This window comes from Pseudorasbora parva, chromosome 24, assembly GCF_024679245.1.
Source record: "Pseudorasbora parva isolate DD20220531a chromosome 24, ASM2467924v1, whole genome shotgun sequence".
NCBI classification, from domain to species: domain Eukaryota; kingdom Metazoa; phylum Chordata; class Actinopteri; order Cypriniformes; family Gobionidae; genus Pseudorasbora; species Pseudorasbora parva.
In genome coordinates this window covers 9,391,690-9,416,068 of record NC_090195.1, presented here as the reverse complement: position 1 = coordinate 9,416,068, position 24,379 = coordinate 9,391,690, and the positions used below count along the sequence as shown (strand labels likewise).

General features: G+C 38.5%; 1 protein-coding gene across 1 annotated transcript in view; it reads right to left on the bottom strand.

Moving 5' to 3' along the window:
* Nucleotides 1-12,400: 12,400 nt before the first annotated feature.
* Nucleotides 12,401-24,379, bottom strand: part of LOC137063623 (guanine nucleotide exchange factor VAV3) — an 86,441-nt gene continuing 74,462 nt past the window's right edge. The window contains exons 24-28 of the mRNA XM_067434872.1: nucleotides 23,251-23,338; nucleotides 22,673-22,775; nucleotides 18,274-18,354; nucleotides 17,142-17,293; nucleotides 12,401-13,391 (exon numbers count right to left, since the gene is read on the bottom strand). Of these exons, the coding sequence (XP_067290973.1) occupies nucleotides 13,347-13,391; nucleotides 17,142-17,293; nucleotides 18,274-18,354; nucleotides 22,673-22,775; nucleotides 23,251-23,338 (469 nt within the window). The 3' untranslated portion in view covers nucleotides 12,401-13,346. The remainder of the gene's footprint in view (nucleotides 13,392-17,141; nucleotides 17,294-18,273; nucleotides 18,355-22,672; nucleotides 22,776-23,250; nucleotides 23,339-24,379) is intronic.

Sequence of the window (24,379 nt, the reverse complement as noted above, 5' to 3'; positions counted from 1 at the left end):
AACATTTGCTTTAGTATGAGTGTGTAAGTGTTCTGTATTCCTGTAATGTAAGGGTCCAGTCACTATGTTTCCAAAATCCACCTATATTTATGTATATTTTGAGATATTGCATAAAAAGCGCCGAATGGAAACATCAAGATGCGCATAAATTCTAATAATGTGCACAAAGACGTTCAGCTTTCAGTTGAAGCAGATCGTTTTTAGCTGGTAAGAAGACTATGATGGATACATTTACTAAAAAAATACAAAAAAAATCTCACATCTCAACAGAGGATGTGTTTGATAACTGGACTGATCCTCATAGGGGTTGGTTATAAAAAATGTAATAAACTGTACAATTATCCCCAACCCAAACAGCCACAACAAAACCATTTTAAACTGTTTTAGCATGTGGGTTTAAATTTAGCATAAATAGCAACAAAGCATCCAATTAAACTAGAGTAATAGCTGCTTCAGGTCATGCACGTTAAACTATTTAACATTTGCTAGGCAAAACATAATCTTGATGAACATTTTTACTTTCTTACCTGAAAATCAGGTTTTTGGTCATAAAATCTACATATTTGCTCACAGTCACATGCAATATGCTCAAAAAGAAGACAGGGTGTGTGATATTGATGATATTACCACAGCTCTCCCCTGTATGAAACATTTTATTGAACCTTTAGACAAAATTAAAAAAAATAAAAAAAAATGTGCACACTCTCAATATATTCTCAATTTCATTGAGGCCCAAACTGAGCAAAATAATGTCGATTATATTGAAATGCTTAGCTTAAAGTCAAAAGTCTGTATTTTTAATGGAATATAATGATGCTGAGAGAAAAGCCTGTCGTATCAAATATGATACTCAGATTTTAACATGATTTTTCTAAAGCATAATGTATGGATAATCAAATAAACCTAAGTTTTTTTTAGTCCAGTTAGTGTTCATATAACAACATAAAGGTTTATCTTACATTTTCTTCAGAAAAATCAGTAAAGATTTCACAGTAAAGTATTTATCAGAAGTAAATCTCACAAGATCTGAGGATCCACTAGTATATTGGGCTCAACAGAATAATAAGTATCCTCACTTATACCAGCTGGAACTGGCCGTTTTATGTTCAATCACATTCTTTGTACCCTGTGAAATGATCTTTTCCAAGGCTGAAGAGGTTTTGTCCAAGAAGAGGAATTGTGTAGACCCCAACACACTTAAACAAATTCAGTTTCTCAATAAAAAAATCAATTATAATCCTTCCTTCACCCACCCCATACTGCCGTTGCAGTTTGCTCCACTATGTCCTCAGTCCCATAAGCACTAAAACTGCACAATGAAATGTACACACACACACACACACACACACACACACACACACACACACACACACACACACACACACACACACACACACAAACTTTTCTTAACTTTCCCACCTCAGTCTGCTCTGTTGCAGTTGGCTTTATTACATTCCCTCCACCATAAGCACTGCACTCAACAAAGCATCACTTTTGTTGTTCATAATGTCACTATTCAAAAAATTTCTAAATAATGATTTAACAGCGTGTCTGACAGTTGTCTTTGTGAAGTCAAATAGAGAAAGATACACATACCCAGACATATGGACAAATGTCTGCTCAGGTCATTGGCTTAGGATTAAAGGGTTAGTTCACCCAAAAATTAAAATTCTGTCAATAATTACTTACCCTCATGTCGTTCGACACCCGTAAGCCCTCCGTTCATCTACAGAACTCAAATGAAGATATTTGTGTTTAAATCCGATGGCTCAGACAGGCCTTCATTGACTCCAATGTCATTTCCTCTCTCAAGACCCATAAAGGCACTAAAGACGTCATAACAAAGCCCATCTCACTACAGAGGCTCTACAATCATTTTATGATGCGATGAGAATAGTTTTTGGGCGGAAACAAAACAAAATTACGGCATAATAGTATAGTGATGTACAGTGACGTATAGCGATGGGCCGATTTCAAAACAAATTTCCAACAGTTATAAATCATTGTATCGATTCATGATTCGGCTCACCAATGTCACGTGTTTTCAGCCGATTTGCAGTTTGACGCGCGATCCGAATCATGAATATTCTCGTCACTTCATAAAGTTATTGTAGAGCCACTGTAGTGAGATGGGCTTTGTAACGACGTCTTTAGTGCCTTTATGGGTCTTGAGAGAGGAAATGACAGTAAAGGCCTTTCTGAGCCATCAGATTTCAACACTAATATCTTCATTTGTGTTCCGAAGATGAAGAATTTTCATTTTTGGGTGAACTAACCCTTTAATGGATTTGTCTGCTGTTTCTTTGCACAGTGGCTAGGTGTCACTAGTGAGCAATGATTAATGAAGCTTCGGGAATGCACCTTTTTGTGAAGCAATGGGCTGCGAAGTCTCTGTGGTTCAGGAAGCCTCATTGTGCCATCGCTAGTCAGAATGTCAGCGTAAACTTTTATGTTTAAATATTTAACAGACTAACATGACATCAACAACAGTTTACTTGTATAATGAACTTACCAATAATCAAAGACGGTGGAGCCTGTCAGTGGGGAGAAGGTGGTCCGTTAGAAAGCCTTTAGTGGCGCCAGCGCGTCTGGTCTGCGAATCTCATCCGGATCCGGCTCACACTCGCCGGGGTGAATCAATTCAGTTGTCGAGCGCCTGGTCTGCGAAGCTGCCCCGGATCGGCGCCGCACCCATCGGACGGACTGCCACAGTGGAAGCTACAGAAAAATCTGGCACAAAGTTGGTGCAGATCTGCATAGAACGTGTGACTACTGCGCAAATCTACTGATTCGAAAACGGATTTGGCACAGATGCAAATGCTGTCTGGGAATTGACAGACGACTCCCTTACAATTCCCAGTTTTTGGGTTAAAATAGCAATGTTCTCATGATTTATGAACAGTTTGGGACATTGTAAGAATTCAACTGAACAAAATATAGAACACTGGCCTAGTGTTTTTTGGATATTTTACTGCAAAAAATGTACAAATTGCAGATTTCCTAAATAAATAAATAAAATGTGAAATCTTGCCATTTATTCATGTCCCTCCAAAGTGTTTATTTTCACACATTCAAAATGTGCGCACACAAGAATGTTGATTATTGCAGCTCAGTCTGCACACCATATAAGGAGAAAAAAGGCGGAGCTTAAACAACTGCACACAAATCTCATTGGTTCTCGTAGCTATTTATGGTTTTCCCCAGAGCCATAGAGAAAGAGAGTTGCGACAATGGAAGATCAAAACGCTTGATAGTCACGTGATTCATGTAGACCGCGAATAGTTCCAGGAAGTGCTTTGGCGGGCAATTCAAATTGTCAGTCACAGTGACAGAACTGCGATTTTTGGTAATTAATAGTCAATAAATGCATTGATTTTAAATCATTTTATTACACATCGACATGTTATACTTAACTAATATGTAACTTTCCATACCTTGCAAAAAAAAAAAAAAAAAGTAGATTAATTTTCTCTAATTCCATACCGATGGATGAAACGGAATTAAGATGTGCTGATAATTTAAAATCTTTCTGATTAAACGTCTTACCTTTTAAAAGTGCATCATGAACGGTCTGTTCTGCTGTAATTCCGTATGTATGGCGCGGCTGCTACTTACGGGAACTATTGAGAGACTCCATGAGCCGCTATTGCTGAAAAAAAAAAGCGTTCCATTGGAGTCTATGGAGTTGTCGCAACTCTCTCTCTATATGGCTCTGGTTTTCCCGTGAGGTCATACCCTTATAGGAAAGCCCACATGGAGGGCAAAACAAGGCTTTCCCACATTGCCCGCCAGTCATTTTTACCAGGTTTGTAGTAAGTTTTAATGTACGACAGTGATATTAAAAGACAAAATTAAATATACACATCACATTTTTTTTATGTTTTATTGTATACTTTGTACAGGCAAGCAAATTAACACAGAATACACATTTTCCTATCAAAAACCATTATAAAGAAAGTACGTCGAGTTCATATTGTTGGCTCATCTACTCGCCTTTTATATAGCATGCATCAACAGAAAGGTATAAACTGAATTTCATCTTTTATTTTAGTCTGGGGAACTCGATCAGCTCTGTAATTCTAACGGGTGGGGAGGTGAAATCTCAGTGTTTCAGTCAATCTCGTGTCAGTCTTGAGTATATAGTATTATTGCAATATACAAACAATAATACTCCATCAAATGTCCAACTTTTTTTGTTGTTGAAACTTTGTCCAAGTTCAGAATGGGAATCCAAGTCTTTAACAGTGTAAAAAGCTCAGAATGCATTAAAATAGCACCCCCCCCCCCCTCCCTCCATTTAAATAAAGGTTGTCGATTCTCAAAATTGTTAATTGTATTAACAAAACTGTTTAATTTCAATGAACTCAAAATTTTAAATTTACACTGTGTGATATTTTCCCCCATCTAGTGGTGAAAAGGTATATGACCATCCAGTGAATAATAGTTTCTGTTCCTCTCAATTTCGATTTCGTTTCAACTCCTACGGTGGCCGATTTAGTCACGGCTTCCAGTTCGACCTCTTCGGTGAGTGTTGCTTCAAGTGATGAGGTTACTTTTGAAAACTATTATAATTTGCAGTTATTTAATTTGCCAAATTATCAATGATCAAATTAATCTATGTAAAATGAATAATAGTTTTACAATTTCGTTATTTTTTTACCATTTCATTGCTAACTCTCTATCAGGTTCCCAGACGAATGCAAGCTAATCTTAGTAAAGTAACTTTTATCAGTGCTATCATTATTCTGTATATTGTACGACATCACTAGCGTAAGGCAAACAAATTATAATGCAATTAAAATATTAATCTCATGTTATCCGTCATAGAACACGGATTTATGTTATAAGGTAAACAATACTTTTTCATCATTGACGCGAGGAAAACTATCCTAGACATCGTTCTAGTGTTATGCACAGCACATCATGATATAATTAGCCAAGCAACAATAAAACTTCCAATATACACGAATAGGCTGAATTAATATTACCTGTCGAGAAGAAAGCAGGCAACGTTGGCGTTCTTTTTAAAATCGTTGCTCCTCATGAGCTCTTTCCATTTGGGGAAGGCCACTCCAATATTTACTTTCGTCTTGTTGATTTGTCTGTTGCGTTGCCGTCTTAATTCTCTTTTCCGCTTCCTTGGCGACTCGGATACATATCCCCGAGACTAAGAGTGATCCTCCATCATCATATAGCAGCCTCAAGCAATCCTCCTCTTCATTCGACACAGCGCCATCGAGTGTAAAAACGCGAAAGGCGAAGCTTGAATTTACGGGTATGTCCCTCTTTGGCAAATGTACTTTCAAGATGGAGGAGCAACATGGCGACCGGCATTCAAACCCCTCACCCGTATGTATTTTCAATGGTATATTATAAACTTACGAGAATACTTTATTACTTAAAAGAAGTAAATATACATTAATGAACACATATATTTTTGAAAGAACTAAGTGATTTTAGCTAAGAATAAACTAAAAAAGTTACACAGTGTAGCTTTAAGGCAACCAGGTAACTTATTTTTTTAAATATTTTTCACAGTCCATGCTATGAGAAAAGAAAGATTGTAAAATATCAAGAGAAGAGCTGTTGTTGTTGGAGTCGGCTACAGTGATTGAGGAACTTAGGGGCCGCAGTATTTGTCCTAAATGGATCACAGGATGGAAGACAGTGTTATAGGAAAGATCAGTGACGTTGCAACATTAGGAGACTGCATGCGGGCGTGTGAATGTGGGCCGCAGGACTTGATATTTACACGTCGGCTACTGCCTTTTCCACTGACATCTCCCAGATGGCCACGGCAGCAATTGCATGCCCAACATAGATCTTTACAGCAAAAGCAAAAAGCAAATACTATGAGCTTTTACCTGTGCGCCATTATTAAAAACAATATCCTCTGCAGATCTTTGTATAATAATCAAAATACCAAAGAGGTCAAAGATACGGGCTCACTCGATATGAGAAAAACACAAAAGCCGAGCGCGTTTTGTTAAATGTCAAAGATGGTTTCATCAGGATAGAGGTGGGTACATAAAAGCAGTTTGTTTTGCGGATAGATGTCACTTTTGATGTGGTTTAACACGTCTTGCTTTAGTTCCAGGCTTTCAGGGATGAGTTTTTCGTCTGATTTCTCTGCATTTATACCAGCAAATGAGTGTTTACCTCAGGAGCCGAGAGAAGGGATAAAAGAGGCTCGAGACTTCTGCCGCAGTCATGCCTTTTCTGTAAATCAATCCTCATCTGCGCAAGCTTTCTTCTGCTGGTGGGACGGGCAGACATTGCTTTGAGGCGATAGATTGAGTCTCGGCAGACACCTCGAGCGCCTCATCACCAACCGAATGACCCCGGCGTCCGCCTCAGATCGTGTTCTCCACATACGCTCAAACAGATGGTGACTGGCGTCGTTTTAATCTCTATTTTACATGCACACTTTTCTACAAGACTACAAAATTTGACAGCCACCTCGTTCTCTTACCAGCCGCATACATGAATGCGTAAATCTGCCAACCTTGAGGAATGACATATTTTTTGAGCTAACCGAAATGCAAAAGTCTCTTGCTGCACTACTTAGAACTATAAATTCCAATGCAGGATGATCATTTACTAAAACCCAATTTAAGCATTTTTGTTAATTGAAATCAAGCTGAAATGAAATATAAATATTAGATGAAAAGCCTAAACTTAAACGCAAATTTGAAATGTTGAAACTAAAGGACCAACACGGATAATTTGGGCCCAATTCTCCCAGTCGAACAGCCGTATGTAAAGTCCCGGATATCTCGTTGGTTCTGGAGATTATCTCATCATATTTTCTGGTGGTGTGTTGTGTGTTGAGAACGACTGAATCTGCTTTGCAAAAACGCTGGGGCCGCAACAATCTCAAATTGTAAATATTCACCATGTTCAAACACTATAATCACTATTTCTTCTTGCCCGTCATCAGCCATGTTTGTTTACTCTAAAGTCACGTTTGACTACGAGGGATTTTGTGAGATTTCTTGTGTTCACAGTCAGGACTCTGGCTGTTTGTGAGTGGAATCCGTTAGTGTCTAGGTCACATGGCACTCCTCACACCAGAAAAAAACACAGTGTTATGTTTGTGTTTTCTCATTTAAAAAAAAAATATTTAAAAAATTAAAGTGTGGGCCGACCTTAACCATAAATAGCAGGTTAAGCACTAAAATTGTTACTGCGCTAAAATACTGAAACTGAAATAAAAGTAAATGAAACCTAATAACAATATAAAAACACTAATTAAATAGGGGTGGGAATCACAGGATAACTCACGATACTATCACGATATTTTGTCCACGATAACGATGTATCACGATTTTATTAAATAAAATGACAAAAGACCATAAAATTACTGAAAATGTAAATGAAAACTAAAATATAAAAATAACAGCTAATTCACAATATCAATAAAATCATTTATAGTTTAGAAATAATAAAAAATAAAAAAAATAAATGTTGCCATGTGGAGGTTCAGTATAAGATTTTTTTTTAAAAACTTGCTTTTAATTGTTATAGAAAATTATTTGGTCACACTTTAGTTTAGTGTCCAATTCTCACTATTAAAGGGTTAGTTCACCCAAAATGAAATTGATGTCATTAATGACTCACCCTAATGTCATTCCACACCCGTAAGACCTCCGTTCATCTTCAGAACACAGTTTAAGATATTTTAGATTTAGTCCGAGAGATTTTCTGTTCCTTCAATGAAAGTGTATGCACACTATACTGTCCATGTCCAGAAAGGGAATAAAAACATCATCATAGTAGTCCATATGAGACATCAGTGGGTTAATTAGAATCTCTTGAAGCGTCGAAAATACATTTTGGTCCAAAAATAACAAAAACTACAACTTTATTCAGCATTGTCTTCTCTTCCTGGGTTTTTTAATCCTCAAATAAAGATTCAAACAGTTATGAATCAGCATATTCAAACGATCACGTGTCAAACTGCTGAAATCATGTGACATTGGCGCTGATTCATAACTGTTTGAATCTTTGAGGATTGAAAACAAACCCGGAAGAGAAGACAATGCTGAATAAAGTTGTAGTTTTTGTTATTTTTGGACCAAAATGTATTTTTGATGCTTCAAGAGATTCTAATTAACTAACTGATGTCACATATGGACTACTTTGTCTCTTTCTGGTCCTTCTGGACATGGGACAGTATAGTGTGCATAGGTTTTAAATGGAGACAGAATCTCTTGGACTAAATATAAAATATCTTAAACTGTGTTCTGAAGATGAACGGAGGTCTTACGGGTGTGGAACGACATTGGAGTGAGCCATTAATGACATAAAATACATTTTTGACTGAACTAACCCTTTAATTATGACTTTTGCCTCAATAAACTCCTTATTATTGCTTATTAATAGCTGGTAAAGTAGTTGTTAAGTTTAGGTATTGGGTAGGATTAATGGATGCAGAATAAGGTATTAGTATGTGCTTTATAAGTACTAATAAGCAGTCAATATCCTAGTAATATGAGTAATTATAGTAATTGTGAGAATTGGACTAAAATAAATCATTACCAATCATTTATTAGAATACCGCTCTGTGCATAAGTATAATTTTATTTTTCAAATATTTACTGTTCAGCTCATTTTCTTTCTCCAGTTCCTTCTGTTTTTGAGTTAAATGATTTCTTTGTTTTTGTTTTTTTTGTTTTTTTTTATTAATACAACAATCTGAACTGGCTTCTCACTCCATTGAACAGTTTTTCCACACAAACCTAGACACAAAAGACAGCAATGCAGTTTGCAAAAAGAAGCATATACATTTTTATTGCAACTTTATCAACATATATACAGTTCAAGTGTGATACAGCAGCTAGGTGGCGCTGCAGGACACTCAGATTGCACTGCTACAGGTTAGGCCACTGCGGCGCTTTACATGCGGCCAGGCTTGTGTGTGCCTTTGGCTTCAGTGGACAGCAGATCATTACCCATGAGCCCCTCAGAACACCGCCACTCCGTTTCTCGAGGTTCCTTATGTAAATATGGCTTTTGCTTGTTTAATAGCCCCAAAGTTTTTTGCAAAATAACACAATAGCGATTATTACACACACAAAAGCATGAGACAAACTAGATTTAAAATTTGCGTTCACTTAATATGTCTGCCTGTAGTATGGCATAAACCCTTCGCATTATATAAAGTTTAAAGGACATCCAGATAAAGAGTGGAGAATATGATTGCGAAGGCGTGAGGGGAGAAAACGTCGGGATATACCGCAAAACTGGAAATAGAGGAAGAAATCCCTTTCCTTGGAGGTTAGAGATCGCTGGGTGATTAGTGGCCCACAACTCCGTGTTGAAACAGACCGCCGTATATAAATATATAACGATGCGTGGAAGCCTGTTAAATCCGTCCTGTCAGGGTTCATCTCTGGGGAGAGAGGAGTGGGAACAGATTACCGGTGAGAAAGCTTAGAAAACCAATTCTACCGCTCGCAGTTAGAGCGTAGGGAACAGCGAACCCAGGAGAAGACCATAATCTGCCTCGGGCACGGATTTCGCCCCAGATTTCGGTGCCAGACCAAAAATCCTCTTTCAGTGGAAGCTCGAAAGAAGAAGAAAAAAACGGCAATGCTAAAACCGACCTTTAACCTTTAGAGATAGGGCGGGAGAGGTATGGCCGTGGCCTAAACAGCTGGTAAATGTGATTTTCCTAATGAGAAGTTAATCTACTGGAATCCTCTGTGACATAACTCTTCCTCTCAGTGAGCATCACTGAAAAATACTCAATCTTTAAATATCATTGGGCCTTGAGCCGCCTTGAACTTGTGTCAGAATGATCGCATTTGTGAGTTGAGCGCACATGAAAGTTATTAGCTTTGAAACTTCGAGCCTAGAGTTTCCGGATGTCAGTTAATGGATCACGGCGGAAGCTAATTAGTATAGATCTTTGTTGGGAAGTGAAAAACAAAAAACGTGTCTTTTTTTTTTTCTGCCTGAAATCATTTGAATGCAAGTATGGCTTTCAAAGTACAGGCTTTCCTGGACTTCAAGGCAGCATTATGATGATTGGGAAAATTCAAGGAAAGCACAAAGGGGAGGAAAGAGAAACTATCGCTCATCAGACGGGGGAGAAGAGGAAGAGAGACGCACCTGGTAATGATGCTGCCACTTAGTGGTGTTATATTGTGCTACAATGAGACAAAGATCACACAATGAGACGACTGATCAATGCCTTATTCATATTATACATTTAACACAAATAAAGATATCTAAATCAATAAATATTTACCCTTTTTACTCTATACATCTCATTTCACAGGAATGAAAAAAATACATAAAACTTGCTCACATGACAATTTTTTTTTTTTTTTTTTTTAATACATTATGTTGCTCTTTGGAAAGACAAAAAGTAAAATGATAAAAGATCGGTCCTCGTGTTCAATCAAAGCGTAATGTGAAGAAAGAACAGCCGGTTATAATAAATGGAGACGCTGTACATCGGACTTCTTCATAGGCACATAGGAGTATATTTCTGTTTATGCTTTTAGTTTTTCTCTACTGGCTTTTTATCAGCTTTTCAGTCATTTGTCGGTATTCCTTTGAATGTCTTTTCCTGTCAAAGTCTCTTCTTAGATCACAAATAAATAAATAATCCTTTGTGAGTGCACTTTTATCTAACCATTTGAGACAAACCAGCGGTTTGAGTGTTTCCTGATGTGACCTTTCTCTTATTATAGAGTCTGTCACCTCGACACAGTCTTAACACTTCCATTTCATCACAGTTTAGAGGCAGTTGAGATTGCACAGATCTACATGTAGCTGCAGACAGGTAAAGCATCCGCATGGTTCATTTCAGCGCTGGGAAAACTGGGAAGAAAGAGTCCCAGAGGGGAATACTGCAGGAAGTGAGATCACATCCAGTATGACAGTGCAGAGCGCTGCTATATTTAGATTTAATGAGAGATGACTTACTAACACTTGGCCAAGAAGGTTTTCAATACACTAATGGTAAACCAATTGACCGATATCTGTCAAATAAGAGTCCTGTCCTTGGTCGAGTAAGGAATTTGGAGTAGAAACAAGCATTTTATTTTAGTGATCAATATTAATATATATGATAAAAAATGTATTATAATAATTTTTGTGTTTACATAATATATGTGTGTACTGTCTGTGTATAATTATTAAGGATATTTAAATGTACCCCTGTATATATTTAAGAAATATTTGCATGTATATACTGTGTATATATTAGGGATGCAACAATACAGTCAACGGTTCAATACAAACCGCGGTTTTTGGTTCAGTTCGTTTTTTTGCTATTCTATTCTTTAGCGACAGGAACAGCAAAGGTTAGACAGAAGAAAAAAAAGATTGCAATACTCTTTCTTTATATTAGTTAAAATAATTGAAAAACCTTACTTAAACGTAGAACTTTACTTAAAAAATATTGTACACATTCCTAGTGTATTGTTTAATATAGAATAAATATATATATAAAGATTTACACTGGCAGCATTTAGAGCTGTACAGTAGCATTTAAGTGTGAAATTGAATGAATAAATGTAACAAAAAAAAAAAAAAAACACTACATAGACTTCACTATAAAATATACATTGATTATACTTAGACTATTAGTTTTTTAGCCAAGAGCAGTGAGATATTTTCTCTATGTCTTTTGTTGTTGTATTAACATTACGGGAGAGTTCGCTCAAAAATGAAAACTCTGTCATTGAGAAATGAATACAGGTGTGGAACAATATTAGAGTGAGTAAATAATGACATAATTTTAGAGGTCAACTGTCCCTTTAAGGACCTGCTGCTGTCAATTTAAGAACTGCGTGCATCTAATATACAGACATATGCCGATTTTACTTTCACTTTGGACATAACCGTCTGTGTTTTTGTAAACCTTGTGTGTATTTGACAGTTTTAACGCAGTAAGACTACTTAGTCCAGTAATCACGTGTTTGACAGGCGTTTAGTGTGCACGCTCTGAAAAGTGCATGTTAAAACTTTGCAGATTAAACAAATTAATTTGTTTAACCGGGAAGGCTTTAAAGCACATGCAAATAATGAACGTCCGTGATTGTGAATAACTATAGTGTTCCGTAATTATAACTCTACCACTAACGTGTGATGTGAATGTATGTCACGTTGTTCAGTATATTGGGATGGAGGCAAATTATAGAATTTGTAGAAAAATGATGATTTAAATGCAAAACTGAATAAAACACAATTCACAAGCGCGTATTAAACCGTGAATGCCGTACCAAACAGTTCAATATTATATTGAGAATTGTGGCATCCCTAGTATATCTAAACTATATATATATATATATATATATATATATATATATATTAAAATATTTAAATATAAAATATTTTATATATAATCTTAAATATATACATGCATATAATAATTATACACAGTCCAGTAATTCTGCATCTGATTCCCTGGATCAGCCTTATTGTTTTCAATGTGTCAGTTCTTCCTGCAAATGCGTGTAAATCCCTCTCATTAGTTGATTAAGAAGGCACTGTCTGCACTATCCCAGGATCCTTTCCGGATGGGGTGACACAATGCTTTCGGGGCCGTGAGCCCCTGCTGAAAAAGCTGTTTACAGGCCTGTCACTGCAATCCCTTTTGTTTCCCGTCAACGTCTCGCCGCGCGGATCAGATAAACACGCCGTGACAACCCCACAATATATCTCCAGAGATAAGCGCTCGAGAAACACGACGCACAAAACAACCGGTCGTTCCCTTTAAGTGGAAATCTGAAAATGAGAGAGATTTCATAGGAAGGAAACGGGGAAGAGACAGCAATCAATTACCGCGGCCTACATGGCAGGGAGCTATGATCTTAATCTGAGATGAATAGCAGGACGGGAGGGTCTTCTGTGTGTGAGGACACCTCCGGGGCAGCGTACACGCGGGGAGAGGGGGCGCCACATCATCAATAATAGGGGAGGTAAGGAGGACTCAGGCAAGGTCAGGACAAACATGTTTTCTTGTGAGCCGACAAACTGCCACACACACACAGAAATAGCTCACGGCGTAACCTCAGTCCGGTTGCGTGCGCTCCGTCTCAGGCCCGGATTCGTCCGCCACGTTCCGTCCAGGCGCCACGAGGGTCTTTTAAGATGCGGTCTGGCCGCGGGTTTCGGGGTTGTGTTTGATAATCTGCTCCCTGAGAGACAGTCCTTCATTTATCAAACCCTGTGCACTTCCTCCAGGATAGACAAACAAGACAGAGAGTGAGCGAGAGCAGCGGCCAATCAGCTGACTCCGTGACTCAGCTCAGTGTAGTCCAGTCGAATGCAGTCCGTCTGCTGTTTCCCGTTTATTTCCTTCCTCTTGTGCACGATCGTTGAGCCGTTCACTCCTCGCCCTCTTCTACGTACGTGGAGGGGAACCAGCCCACCTGTGGATGAGACAGAACAGAAGGAATGAGTGATTAGGGGAGAAGGTTGCGGGGGGTATTACAGAGGATTTGCGTCACTTCATTGCCTGGATAACCTTGAGGATGCGCCTGTTGCAAGAGAAGGGGGGGGAGAGTCGGTCGGCGCTGGATTGTTTAAGCAGTTCTGGTGGCTGCACACAGGCCTGAGGAATAATACCCATAAGGAGAGTACGACAGCTGCTTTTTCTTTTGAGCGGCCAGATTTTCTGCTATTACTATTTTGTGATGCAACAAGTTTTAGGAGTTTTCTCAGTGTCAGCAAAATCCACAAAACCTATCAGAACATACATTTAAAATTACATCATTTGTTTGATACCCAGCACAATGTGAAAACAAACAACCCACAAAAAAAATCAAACAAAATGACTTATTTTTCTGATCTTGCTTCAAGTGTTCCTACTATGCTTTTTGATTATTACCTTTCATAAAGTGGGTATTATACTGTAGCTGTTTATGAATTAAAAAAAGGTCTGTAAAATCTTAAATATCAAAGTGCACAACAAAGTTATTGTCTCGCGAGTTGTCAGAAATTTTAGTTCCACTTCCTGTCACATACCTACACAACAATGTAACACATTTGCCTAATGCCAGCCTATGGTCTTCATTGGCTGCCTGTGAACAGCATCCACTTTGACCTGCCCCCAAACACTGTTTTCTACGCTGCAAATCAACTTTTCATGCATTTCAAAAGGATACGGACTCATGCTGGAATTGATCAAGAAAAACCGACACCATTGTTACTGTCCATATCACTGCGTATACAAGTTCTGAGGAAGCCTCTGGAGCTGAGACTCAGATTTGGTAACAGACGTGTTGTTTCCGACACGCTGTAAGCAATAGACCAATCACAACAGACTGGGCCATCTGACCAATCAGAGAAGAATCTTTGAAATAACCGTTTTCAGACTCTTTGAGAAATAAGTGATGTGCAATGTATATTATGAGAACGGTAAAGCCTTTTTTGACCTCCAAAACAAAATGAGCATTTAAAGTAGCGTAATAGTAGCCTGGATGCCAGCCGAACTCAGCCTGGCCCACAACATTTGAGCTCGGCAGATCGGTCTGGACTTCATCCAGAGGAGTAATTATGTCAGAACAAGAACTGTTCGGACCAATGAAATCATCAGGGCGGGCTTTAGACAATGATGGACAGATGATAAACAATAATGTAATCATCCACATCATCAAAGGCTTTTGGGTTGAATTTATTCTAATCCTAAATGTTCGTAAATGCATTTAACTTCACTATTTCTCTCAGAAATGATCATCGTCTTGGGAAGAACTCTGTGTATCCTTAAATTCTTTTTTACAACACCAGCAAAGATCGTTTACACTAATCGTTTTCCTCTAACATTACTTATTCCAGCGTGCATGGAGACAGGGTTGCCAAGTTTTTACAACATAACCTGCCAACTACTTGCCCAAAACAAATCCCAATAGCTTCTCAGGGGAGTTCTCAGGAAGAAAATGGCGTTTGGGGGTTAAATGTGTGTTATTAAGGCATGGTTGCCTGCTAAAATTCACATTCATGGGTCTATATATCACATAATTGAGGACGCTTCAACCCGCAGACATGGAAAACAACCCTCGGGAAAACCGCAGACTTGGCAACACAGTGCAATTGAGTTCTGTTAACATTTGACAATTAACGTTAAGCGTTGCTCCGTTGCTCTGATTGGTTGTAGGTCTATCCAATTGAGGTCTTTCCTGGTTCGGTTGAAATGCGCCTCATATTAAAGCCCAATGGAGCAGTTTCAGACTCATATTCTGACTAGAATGTATATATATGACTACAAAAGGGTATTCATTTTTAATCCTTTTAACAAATATGTACAAATATAATTGTATCATACATATTATTTGGGTTGTGTTGTGTTGGTGGGCGCCAATAAGCATTTCGCCTAGGGCGTCAAAATGACTAGACACGGCCCTGCAGCCCTGCATTTGATATTCTAAACACTCCAGCTATGTGAAGCTAGAAATGATCCCTGTAGGCTGGACTGTCCAGCACAAGGCTACAAAACTAGAAACCAAGCATCAATCAAAACGCAGATTAACAATGGAGAGATTTGATTTATTAGTTGACGTTTTGTCGTGTCACACCTCGAATACAACATGAATACAAAAGGGACAAAAGCAGTTCTATCCATTTCAGAAGGAGGCAGGGGAACTGTTCAAAGCACTGATCCCAGAATCTATTACTGCCCTCCATAAAACAGCCCTGAACATTTTATTCACTAAATTACACTCACAGCCTCCCTTATGAAACCATTATAAGACAGATCAAGAGGCTCAAAAAAAAAAACATTTGACAGTTCGATGTGCTTTAAGTACAAATAAGCTTTTGGGCTCAGTATGAAATAATGCCGCTTAATTCGATAGTGATGCCGCATTTTTAGTGCGATTTCAGTTTTCTGACATTCTTAGCAAGGATGTCTGTCATCTCAGATCAGAGAAGCATGTTATGAAGACACTGGATAAACTGACAGTAGTTTCACATTTATGTAGGATATGTAGGTGCTCTGTTACTAAAGGCACTTTATATTTTAACTTATATTTAAATACAATATTTTACTATCTAGTGAACTTATATTGTTATAAAATCACATATAAGAAATACTGTATATCATAATTATAAGCATTTCTTTAAACTTGACATTTCTTTAAACTTGACATCGTTCAGAAATCATTCTAACATGCTGATTTGCTGCTCAATGAACATTGAACATTTTCAACATTGTTGAAAGCAGTTGTGACTTTTTTTTCCAGAATTAGAATTAAAAATAGAATATTTTGTTACATAAATATATCTACTGTAACGGTTTGAGCAATTTAAGGCATCATTTCTGAATAAAAGCAAAACCAATCATACTGACCCTGAATGTTACTTAAAGCTGCACTGTGTAACTTTTCTGTCCGCTAGAGGTCGCGTATTCAAAACAGAGCTGTAGTTTGATGACGCCAAGTTTGAGCTCAGAATCTTGGGACATGTGGTCTTCACCTCACAGACGGTGGAAAAGAATCGGGATAGGACTCAGGCAGAAATCATGCTCATGGATGTGATTATTAACATTACTGTATGAAGCAGAGCAGGACCGAGTGTTGATGAGCTGAGCAAGGCCGCTGGAGCGATCGCTGCCGAACACACGGCTCGCGAGCAGCGGGACTTTTAATGTGCTTTTAGTGTCTTGAGGTAACTTTTTTTTTTTTTTTTTTATCATATTAGATATATTTGAGTGTGCTGAAAATTATGTTAGGATGTTACTCTGTGCGTTCACTAAGTGACATTTGTTCACACTACTAAGAGTAAAGTATTTCTGCCAAATAAAAATCCGGAAACCGGGGGTAATGGCAATATGACGCAATTGACAGGCGACTCCCTCAGACGCCCCGGTTCCTTGGTTAAAATAGCAATTTTCTCACAATTAAAAAATAGTTGGAAACATTTGGGATATTGTAAGAACTTAACTGAACAAACTTTTTAACACTGGCCTGGTGTTTTTTTTGGATATTTTACTGAAAATATTGTATTATTATTTTATTTTTTTAAATCCACTATGACAACTTGATACTACACAATTATTTCAATATTCCATGACATGAAATCATGTCACAAATGTGAAGAATTCTATTTAAAACTCTTATTGTTGCGTAAGTTTCACATATTATTTTACACAGTGTATAATGTATAGAATGCGTCCACACACTCACCCGCCCATTAACTTCGCCCCTCCACCAGCCATTGGCTCCAGTTTTGCTGTAGATCTTCACCACGTCGCCCTCCTGCAGAGACAGTTCGCGCGTGTCCCGGGAGCTGAAGTCGTAGCGGGCTATCGCCACACCAATCACCTTCGGAGTGAACACTGCAGAGGCAAAAAACAAGAGTGAACATTTAGCGGTAAAAATCACAGGACAAAAATGAAGATGAGAATCAGACAAAATTAACCAGACAAACACAGAGAGGATGGATGCCGCAGAATCAGGCTGTTTAGTTTCCCTAAGGACTCTTGTAATCACCGCACTCCTTCATGTGTTTGCCTGCCTTAGCACATCCACTCTAAATAAATGATTCTCGTGAATCTGGGACGGGTCCAATCACAGCTGAAGTGGCTGTTTTGATTATGTCTTGAGATGTGTCAACAGCATAATCCGCTGGGTTAATTACATTTCAGACGACTTTTCCCTCAAAAACACATCATGTTCCTTCTACCGGCTCACTGACTATTGGACGTTTTGTTGGACTCGTTTCGCGGTCCTCTCTAAATGCGGTGGGCCGAGGGAAATACGTGGTGGCGGATTCAAATGAGCCTTTGTTTTATCGGACTTCAGAGGCTCTGAGGACTTTGTGATCGACAGCCAGAGAAGCTAGGCCCTCCGCCAGACGTGTGTTGATGAGATCCGCCTCGCTGCCAGGACGCTTTCTCTTCAGCTGTTTTAAAGTGAGCAGGACTTGTACAGACAGAGAACTGGCTGCCAGTTAGCTGCCGCCATGCTCAAAGCGAGAAGTTTGTGAAGGAGGGAGAGAGAGATGTCACAAAGTTAGGCCGACTCCTTCCTTTTCATCACCGCTCCCTTGACAAAAACGCCTGTGATGATGGATCTAATAAGCTAACAACCTGAAATGAGATAATGATGAGTCATAGTGTCTGTCAGTCAGTGTCGTGCGGCTGACAAAGGACGTATGGTGCATGCATTAAAGGAGATGATAGCGGCTATGAAATGATCTATAAACAGACACGCACAATAAGATGGGAGGCGGGGTAAAACGCAGGGCACGGCAGCCTCAGATCTGCTAAGACCTTGACAAAATAACACCAATGGATAAGAAAACGTGTACCTGTACCTGACCAGAACGGGGCGGTAGAGGGGGGGACAAAGCTGTAGCCGGCGGGAGTTAGAAAAGACAGGCCGCAGAGCAACGGGGCTGAGGTGGGGCGAGGCGGAGTGAGGTAGGGGTGCGGCAAGGGTAAAGAGAAGAAGAGCAAAAGAAAAAGCATGTTTAATTGAACCGTAACATTTGCAAGCAAACAGTCCAGATTGTAAACAAACGCTAACTTCGTGCATCAACACTGGCATTCTGCGTAAAACCGTTTTGAAGCACTTCGAATAAAGCCAGTTGTGCAATATTTCTATTCACGCCCCATTCCACAGAGAACTATCGATGAGGTCTGGGTTTACTAGCGTCTGTGCTCGACTGTGGCAGTGAAGCGAGTTCCCCTCGCCATCTGATGCTTCATCTGACCGGCTCGGCCCAGTGCGTCACGGACCCCCAGTGTGTCAGCAACACAATATGTTTCCTCACCCACTCTTCTGTGGAAGGCGGCCAAGCAATACGGCACTAGGTGTAACTAACAAGACATCGATGAACAATCTGATGATTGGGAGTCTCATATCTTCAAAAAGATGTCTATTTTACGTGCATAATGGCTAAAAGCAGATAGATAGATAGATAGATAGATAGATAGATAGATAGATAGATAGATAGATAGATAGATAGATAGATAGATAGATAGATAGATAGATAGATAGATAGATAGATAGATAGATAGATAGATAGATAGATAGATAGATAGATAGATAGATAGATAGATAGACAGACAGACAGACAGACAGACAGACAGACAGACAGACAGACAGACAGACAGACAGACAGACAGACAGACAGACAGACAGACAGACAGACAGACAGACAGACAGATAGATAGATAGATAGATAGATAGATAGATAGATAGATAGATAGATAGATAGATAGATATAGATAGATAGATAGATAGATAGATAGATAGATAGATAGACAGACTGACAGAAGATATATAGACAGACAGACAGACAGACAGACAGACAGACAGACAGATAGATAGATAGATAGATAGATAGATAGATAGATAGATAGATAGATAGATAGATAGATAGATAGATAGATAGATAGATAGATAGATAGACTGACAGAAGATATATAGAGAGACAGACAGACAGACAGACAGACAGACGGATAGACGGATAGACGGATAGACGGATAGACGGATAGACGGATAGACGGATAGACGGATAGATGGATAGATGGATAGATGGATAGATGGATAGATAGATAGATAGATAGATAGATAGACGGACAGATGGATAGATGGATAGATGGATAGATGGATAGATGGATAGATAGATAGATAGATAGATAGATAGATAGATAGATAGATAGATAGATAGATAGACAGACGGACGGACGGACGGACGGACGGACGGACAGACAGACAGACAGAAATATATATAGACCGTTCTGACTACGTTCAGAAGTCTTTCTTAAACATCTGTTCAAAGTTTTGAAGGCACAGCCCAAGCTGAGGCTAACCGAGCTCATGAATTTATGCAGGAGCACATGCTGTGTCTCCAAAAGGCCTTGTCTCCGACCACTATCCAACCTGTGATGTCCGAGTTGCTGATGGGCACTTGAGATTCCACCCACGTCACTCCAGGAAAGCAAAACACCCGTCCGCCCACTATTCTGCAAACTCTGCGAGGCTCAAACCTCCTGTCTTCGGCACGTCGTTAGCCATAACGTAAATATTCAAGGTTATGGATTTGCCGTCCAACCTGCATGGCTCGCTTAACATTCGATGGAATATAAGTAGAAACGCAGCACAGCTGACAGTATCTCCAGTGCTTCCTGGATATAAATAAAAATGAGGAGGCAAAGGGTAACTATCAAGCAATTTGTTCTGACTTCACCTGCGAATTAAAGTCACGATTATCTCTGTGTCCAACAAGCACAACGGAGGTAACCCGCTACAGAACTGTTTCCGTTCTGCAATGCTGATTTTTTTCCGGTTGAAGCTCTCTGCCTACGCAGGGTCAAGTTACCACTTAGAGAAGATGGCCCCGTTGCTCTTTACGTCCTGTTTACATGAAAGACTTGTGCGCCTCTGGCAGCCATCTCGAAAAAACAATTGAATATGATTTGCATGTATTGGCACATAAGACGACGCCGAGATGAAAAAAACAAAAAGAAGCTGTGCTGCATGGGAATAGAGCTTGGGAATGAGAAGAGAAAAACAGCAGCAATGCATGCTGGGAGATCCATTCTTTGGTCGCTTTCGGATCACTTTCGTCCTTTGTTAAAGCAGTGAAGTGCTTGAGTGACATCCCCCCCCAGCTTCTCAATCTGCCAACATTTCCCAATTGCGACGAGACCCTCGCTGTGACATATGGACCTAAAATAAAATCTCATCCAAGCGCTGATTGCAGTGCGCCATAAACTCTCAGATCAGGCTGTAAGCATAGCTCAGTAGTTCAGGGTTTACTAACAGCCCCTGTTTGAGATTTTTAACTTACTCCTCTCCCACAGCTGGAAAACAACACAGATGTCTTAGGAGCTTTCACAGCCACAAAGCCATGAACAGACCGAAGATCTCTAAAACGTCTTTGGCCAGAAAACAAAAACGCAAATGGTGACGTGAATGCTACACGAGTCCGGCATGAGCATACACTTTTCTTATGTGCTACATATTTATTTTTATGGACCCACTTTATATTAGGTGGCCTTAACTACTATGCACTAACATTTTAACTAATCATTTGATACAATGCACTTATTGTGTACGTACATGTCTTTACATTGTACTTACATTTTAAAAATTACCCGCATGTAATTAAATCTGTAATTAATTTATTTAGTTACATTTGTAATTACACTGTTGACCATTCCCTTACACCTAACCCTACCCTTAGACTTACCCACACCACCACACCTGTGCCTAACTCTACCCGTATTCCGCCTATATATATACACACGCAAACACTTTTTTTACTGATTTTAACAGTTTTAACTGAAAAGATATAGAAACGCTCTGTTAAAACTGTTCATTAAAAAAAACTTTCTTTTTTAATATATTTTCAAATGTAAAATTCATATGATGGCAAATTCGCAATACTACATTTTTGCTTAATAGAAAGTATAATTTAAATAGTATTTCCTTGTGAATTTCTTCCCAAGGATGAAAAAAAAAAAAAAAAAAAAATCTTACTGACCCCCAAATTTTTGAATGGTATATTCCATATATATTAAATTGTATATTTTCAATTAAATATAATAAATGATTAAAATATTTCTAAAAAATATATATATAAATAAGTCACATAAACAAGGTTGAGAAACTCATTATAGTGCCATTGTGCCTCTAATAACAGAACATTTATTTTTTTCTTCTGATATTTCCAAATGTGAAATTGAGCTTCCATAGTTAGAAGCATTAGCATTATACCAGAGTGCGTTTCATGATTTATAATCTTGGTAACACTGTATTTTAGAGTCCAATCTCACAATGAACTAGTTGCTTATTAGCATGCATATTACTACACTGTAAAAAAAAAAAAAAAACTGGTTACCTGGTTGCCTTAAAAGTTTGAGTTCACTGAAATTAAAAATTTGAGTTAACACAATGAACATTTTTGAGAATCGACAACTTTATTCAAATATTATTAAAAGATTTTGAAAGCATATTGGGTAACTGTTTGTTTTATTTGTGATGATGCAGTGAAACTGTGCTATTTTAATGATTTATCACATTTTTATGTAGTTCAGATACAATAATATTTAGAGTTTCAGACAGACAGACTCCTGCATTATTTATTAAACCAATTTTCTTCATTGTATCAACTCAATTTTTTTATTTGAATAAACTTAAAATTTGAAGGCAACCAGGTTATTACTTTTTTAAGTTAAACCAACTAAAACATTTTACAGTGTAGGATATTGGCTGTTTATTGGTACTTATGAAACATATTAATGACTAATTCTGCATCCCAATATACTACCCAATACCTAAACTCAAATGCTACAAAAAAACTACCTTACTAACTATTAAGCAGTAAATTATGCGTTTACTGAAACAACATTCATAGTTAATTGTGAATATGTGCTCCCCATACTAAAGTTTAACCATAATCTTATGTACCGTAATATAAAAATGTACCTTCTGGTTATGACAAACACTAAGAGAAATGTATCCTTTAACAGCGAGACACCTGGGAACACGTGAGAAGATTTTGTCTCAAATGCGCGCGTTTAAAACCTTTCAGTGAGGAAACACTGCTGCCATAGCAGCCGCTCTGGTGACCATAGCTACTGGCCATCACAACAATGTCACGTTTTGAACTATTAAACATGAATCATTGTTTATACTCAAACTAAGATTAAACAAACAATGTGATGCTTTTGTGTTATATAAAACAGGAACACAGGACGTACTGTTGGCTCCGTTCTCCGGCTCTCGGTAGGCGAACTGCAGTGTGGTGTCAAGTGTCCTGAATCCTTCCCGCAGAGAGTGATGTTTGTAATACTCGATCAGCTCCTGCAGTAAACACACACATACGCTCAACGTGATGTCAGTTCACATAAAAGAGTGAATACCTACAGCCATTAAAAGGGAAAATAAAGAAATAAATATATGAACGGATTCAATATGACTCCAGCATTCACAATCCAATAATGTTATTTAACTGGCATTTGCGAGATCGAATCGAAAAGCTCTTTCAAAAAGAAGCTGACAAAAGACATTTGATTTTTTTTGCAGAATAGAGACATTAAGCGGCATGATTTCCTAATGCCCTTTAGAAGGCAAACAGATGACAAAACAAAAGGGATTGTATAAATGATACAAAGAGATTTCAAATGTAATAAGCTGGTTTAATGCAAACATTTATCTTTATTGCACCGATTCCACCGACCTTAAAAACATATGAGCGTAACATTTACTTTTCACTCTATATGATAAAGACGTTTTAATAACTCTTAGCTGAAAACCATTACAAAACATTAGCACTTACTAAAATGCTTCTGAACTTCCTGTTTTCTGCAATGTAGAAGGATCCCTCCTTTGTTAAGATCTTGATGTGTTTCACGTCGTTGTTGTACCTGTGGGCCATGAATAAATGATGAGAGTAATTTTCTGGTGATCATTGCGATCGATGCTGCCTATCCCCTATGGGAAGCTGCCATAGTAATGCATGGGGCAAAGAGCTTTTCATGCAGGGAGAAGGGGTCGATAGCAAGAGGTGGGCCGTCTCCATTAGTCCTTGGATTAAAAGTTACGAGCTCACATTTTTTAGAGAGAAAGTGCACAGGACTGTCTGCAAACAAGAAACACTGATAAAATGGGGGAGCTTTTGTCTTTCGGCCTTGTGCTCCAACACACACACACCGTAAAGTTGTCCTATGGTTGTTGGAATGTGTGTTTAAAGCAAATAAAATCTTTATTTTATCATCATTAATATTGTTGAGGCTAACGGAACCCCGCACATGAGATTCAGACAAAAAAAAAAAATTGTGGCCGTGAATTAAGAATTCGTTACCATGATTTATTCATTAGTTTCCTCATTTTTGGTAAATCATGGCCATGTTGAAATAATTCATTCCCTTGTTTTGATTTAATGGGGGGGTGAAACACTCAGTTTCAGTCAATCTCATGTCAATCTTGAGTACCTATAGAGTAGTATTGCATCCTTCATATCTCTGAAAAGTCTTTAGTTTTATTATATTTATAAAAGAAATATGGGCTGTACCGAGTCTTTCCGGAAAAAACCGAGCGCCTGGAGGCGTATCGTGTGGGCAGAGCTAAAGAAAGACGAATGCGCAAAGCGATGACGTCCTCAAGCGTGGAGAAGCCCATGGCTATCGATCTCAGCTAATAGATATGATCCAGAATCACATTCGGAGGCTGAAATAAATTGAACAGGAGAAACAGCAACAGCAGGACGCCCGTCTCTGTGGTATGTACTGTATTTAGTGGCATGTCAACATTTGCACTTGTTTACTCGCAGTTTATGAGGACATGATTCGGTTTATGGACTATTGGATGCGACTAAACCTTAGCAGTAGCAAACAAAACGGTTTTGCACGTCAGACTAGTGTAACGTTATACATAGAACAACAATGGAGTAACGTTAGCACATTTGA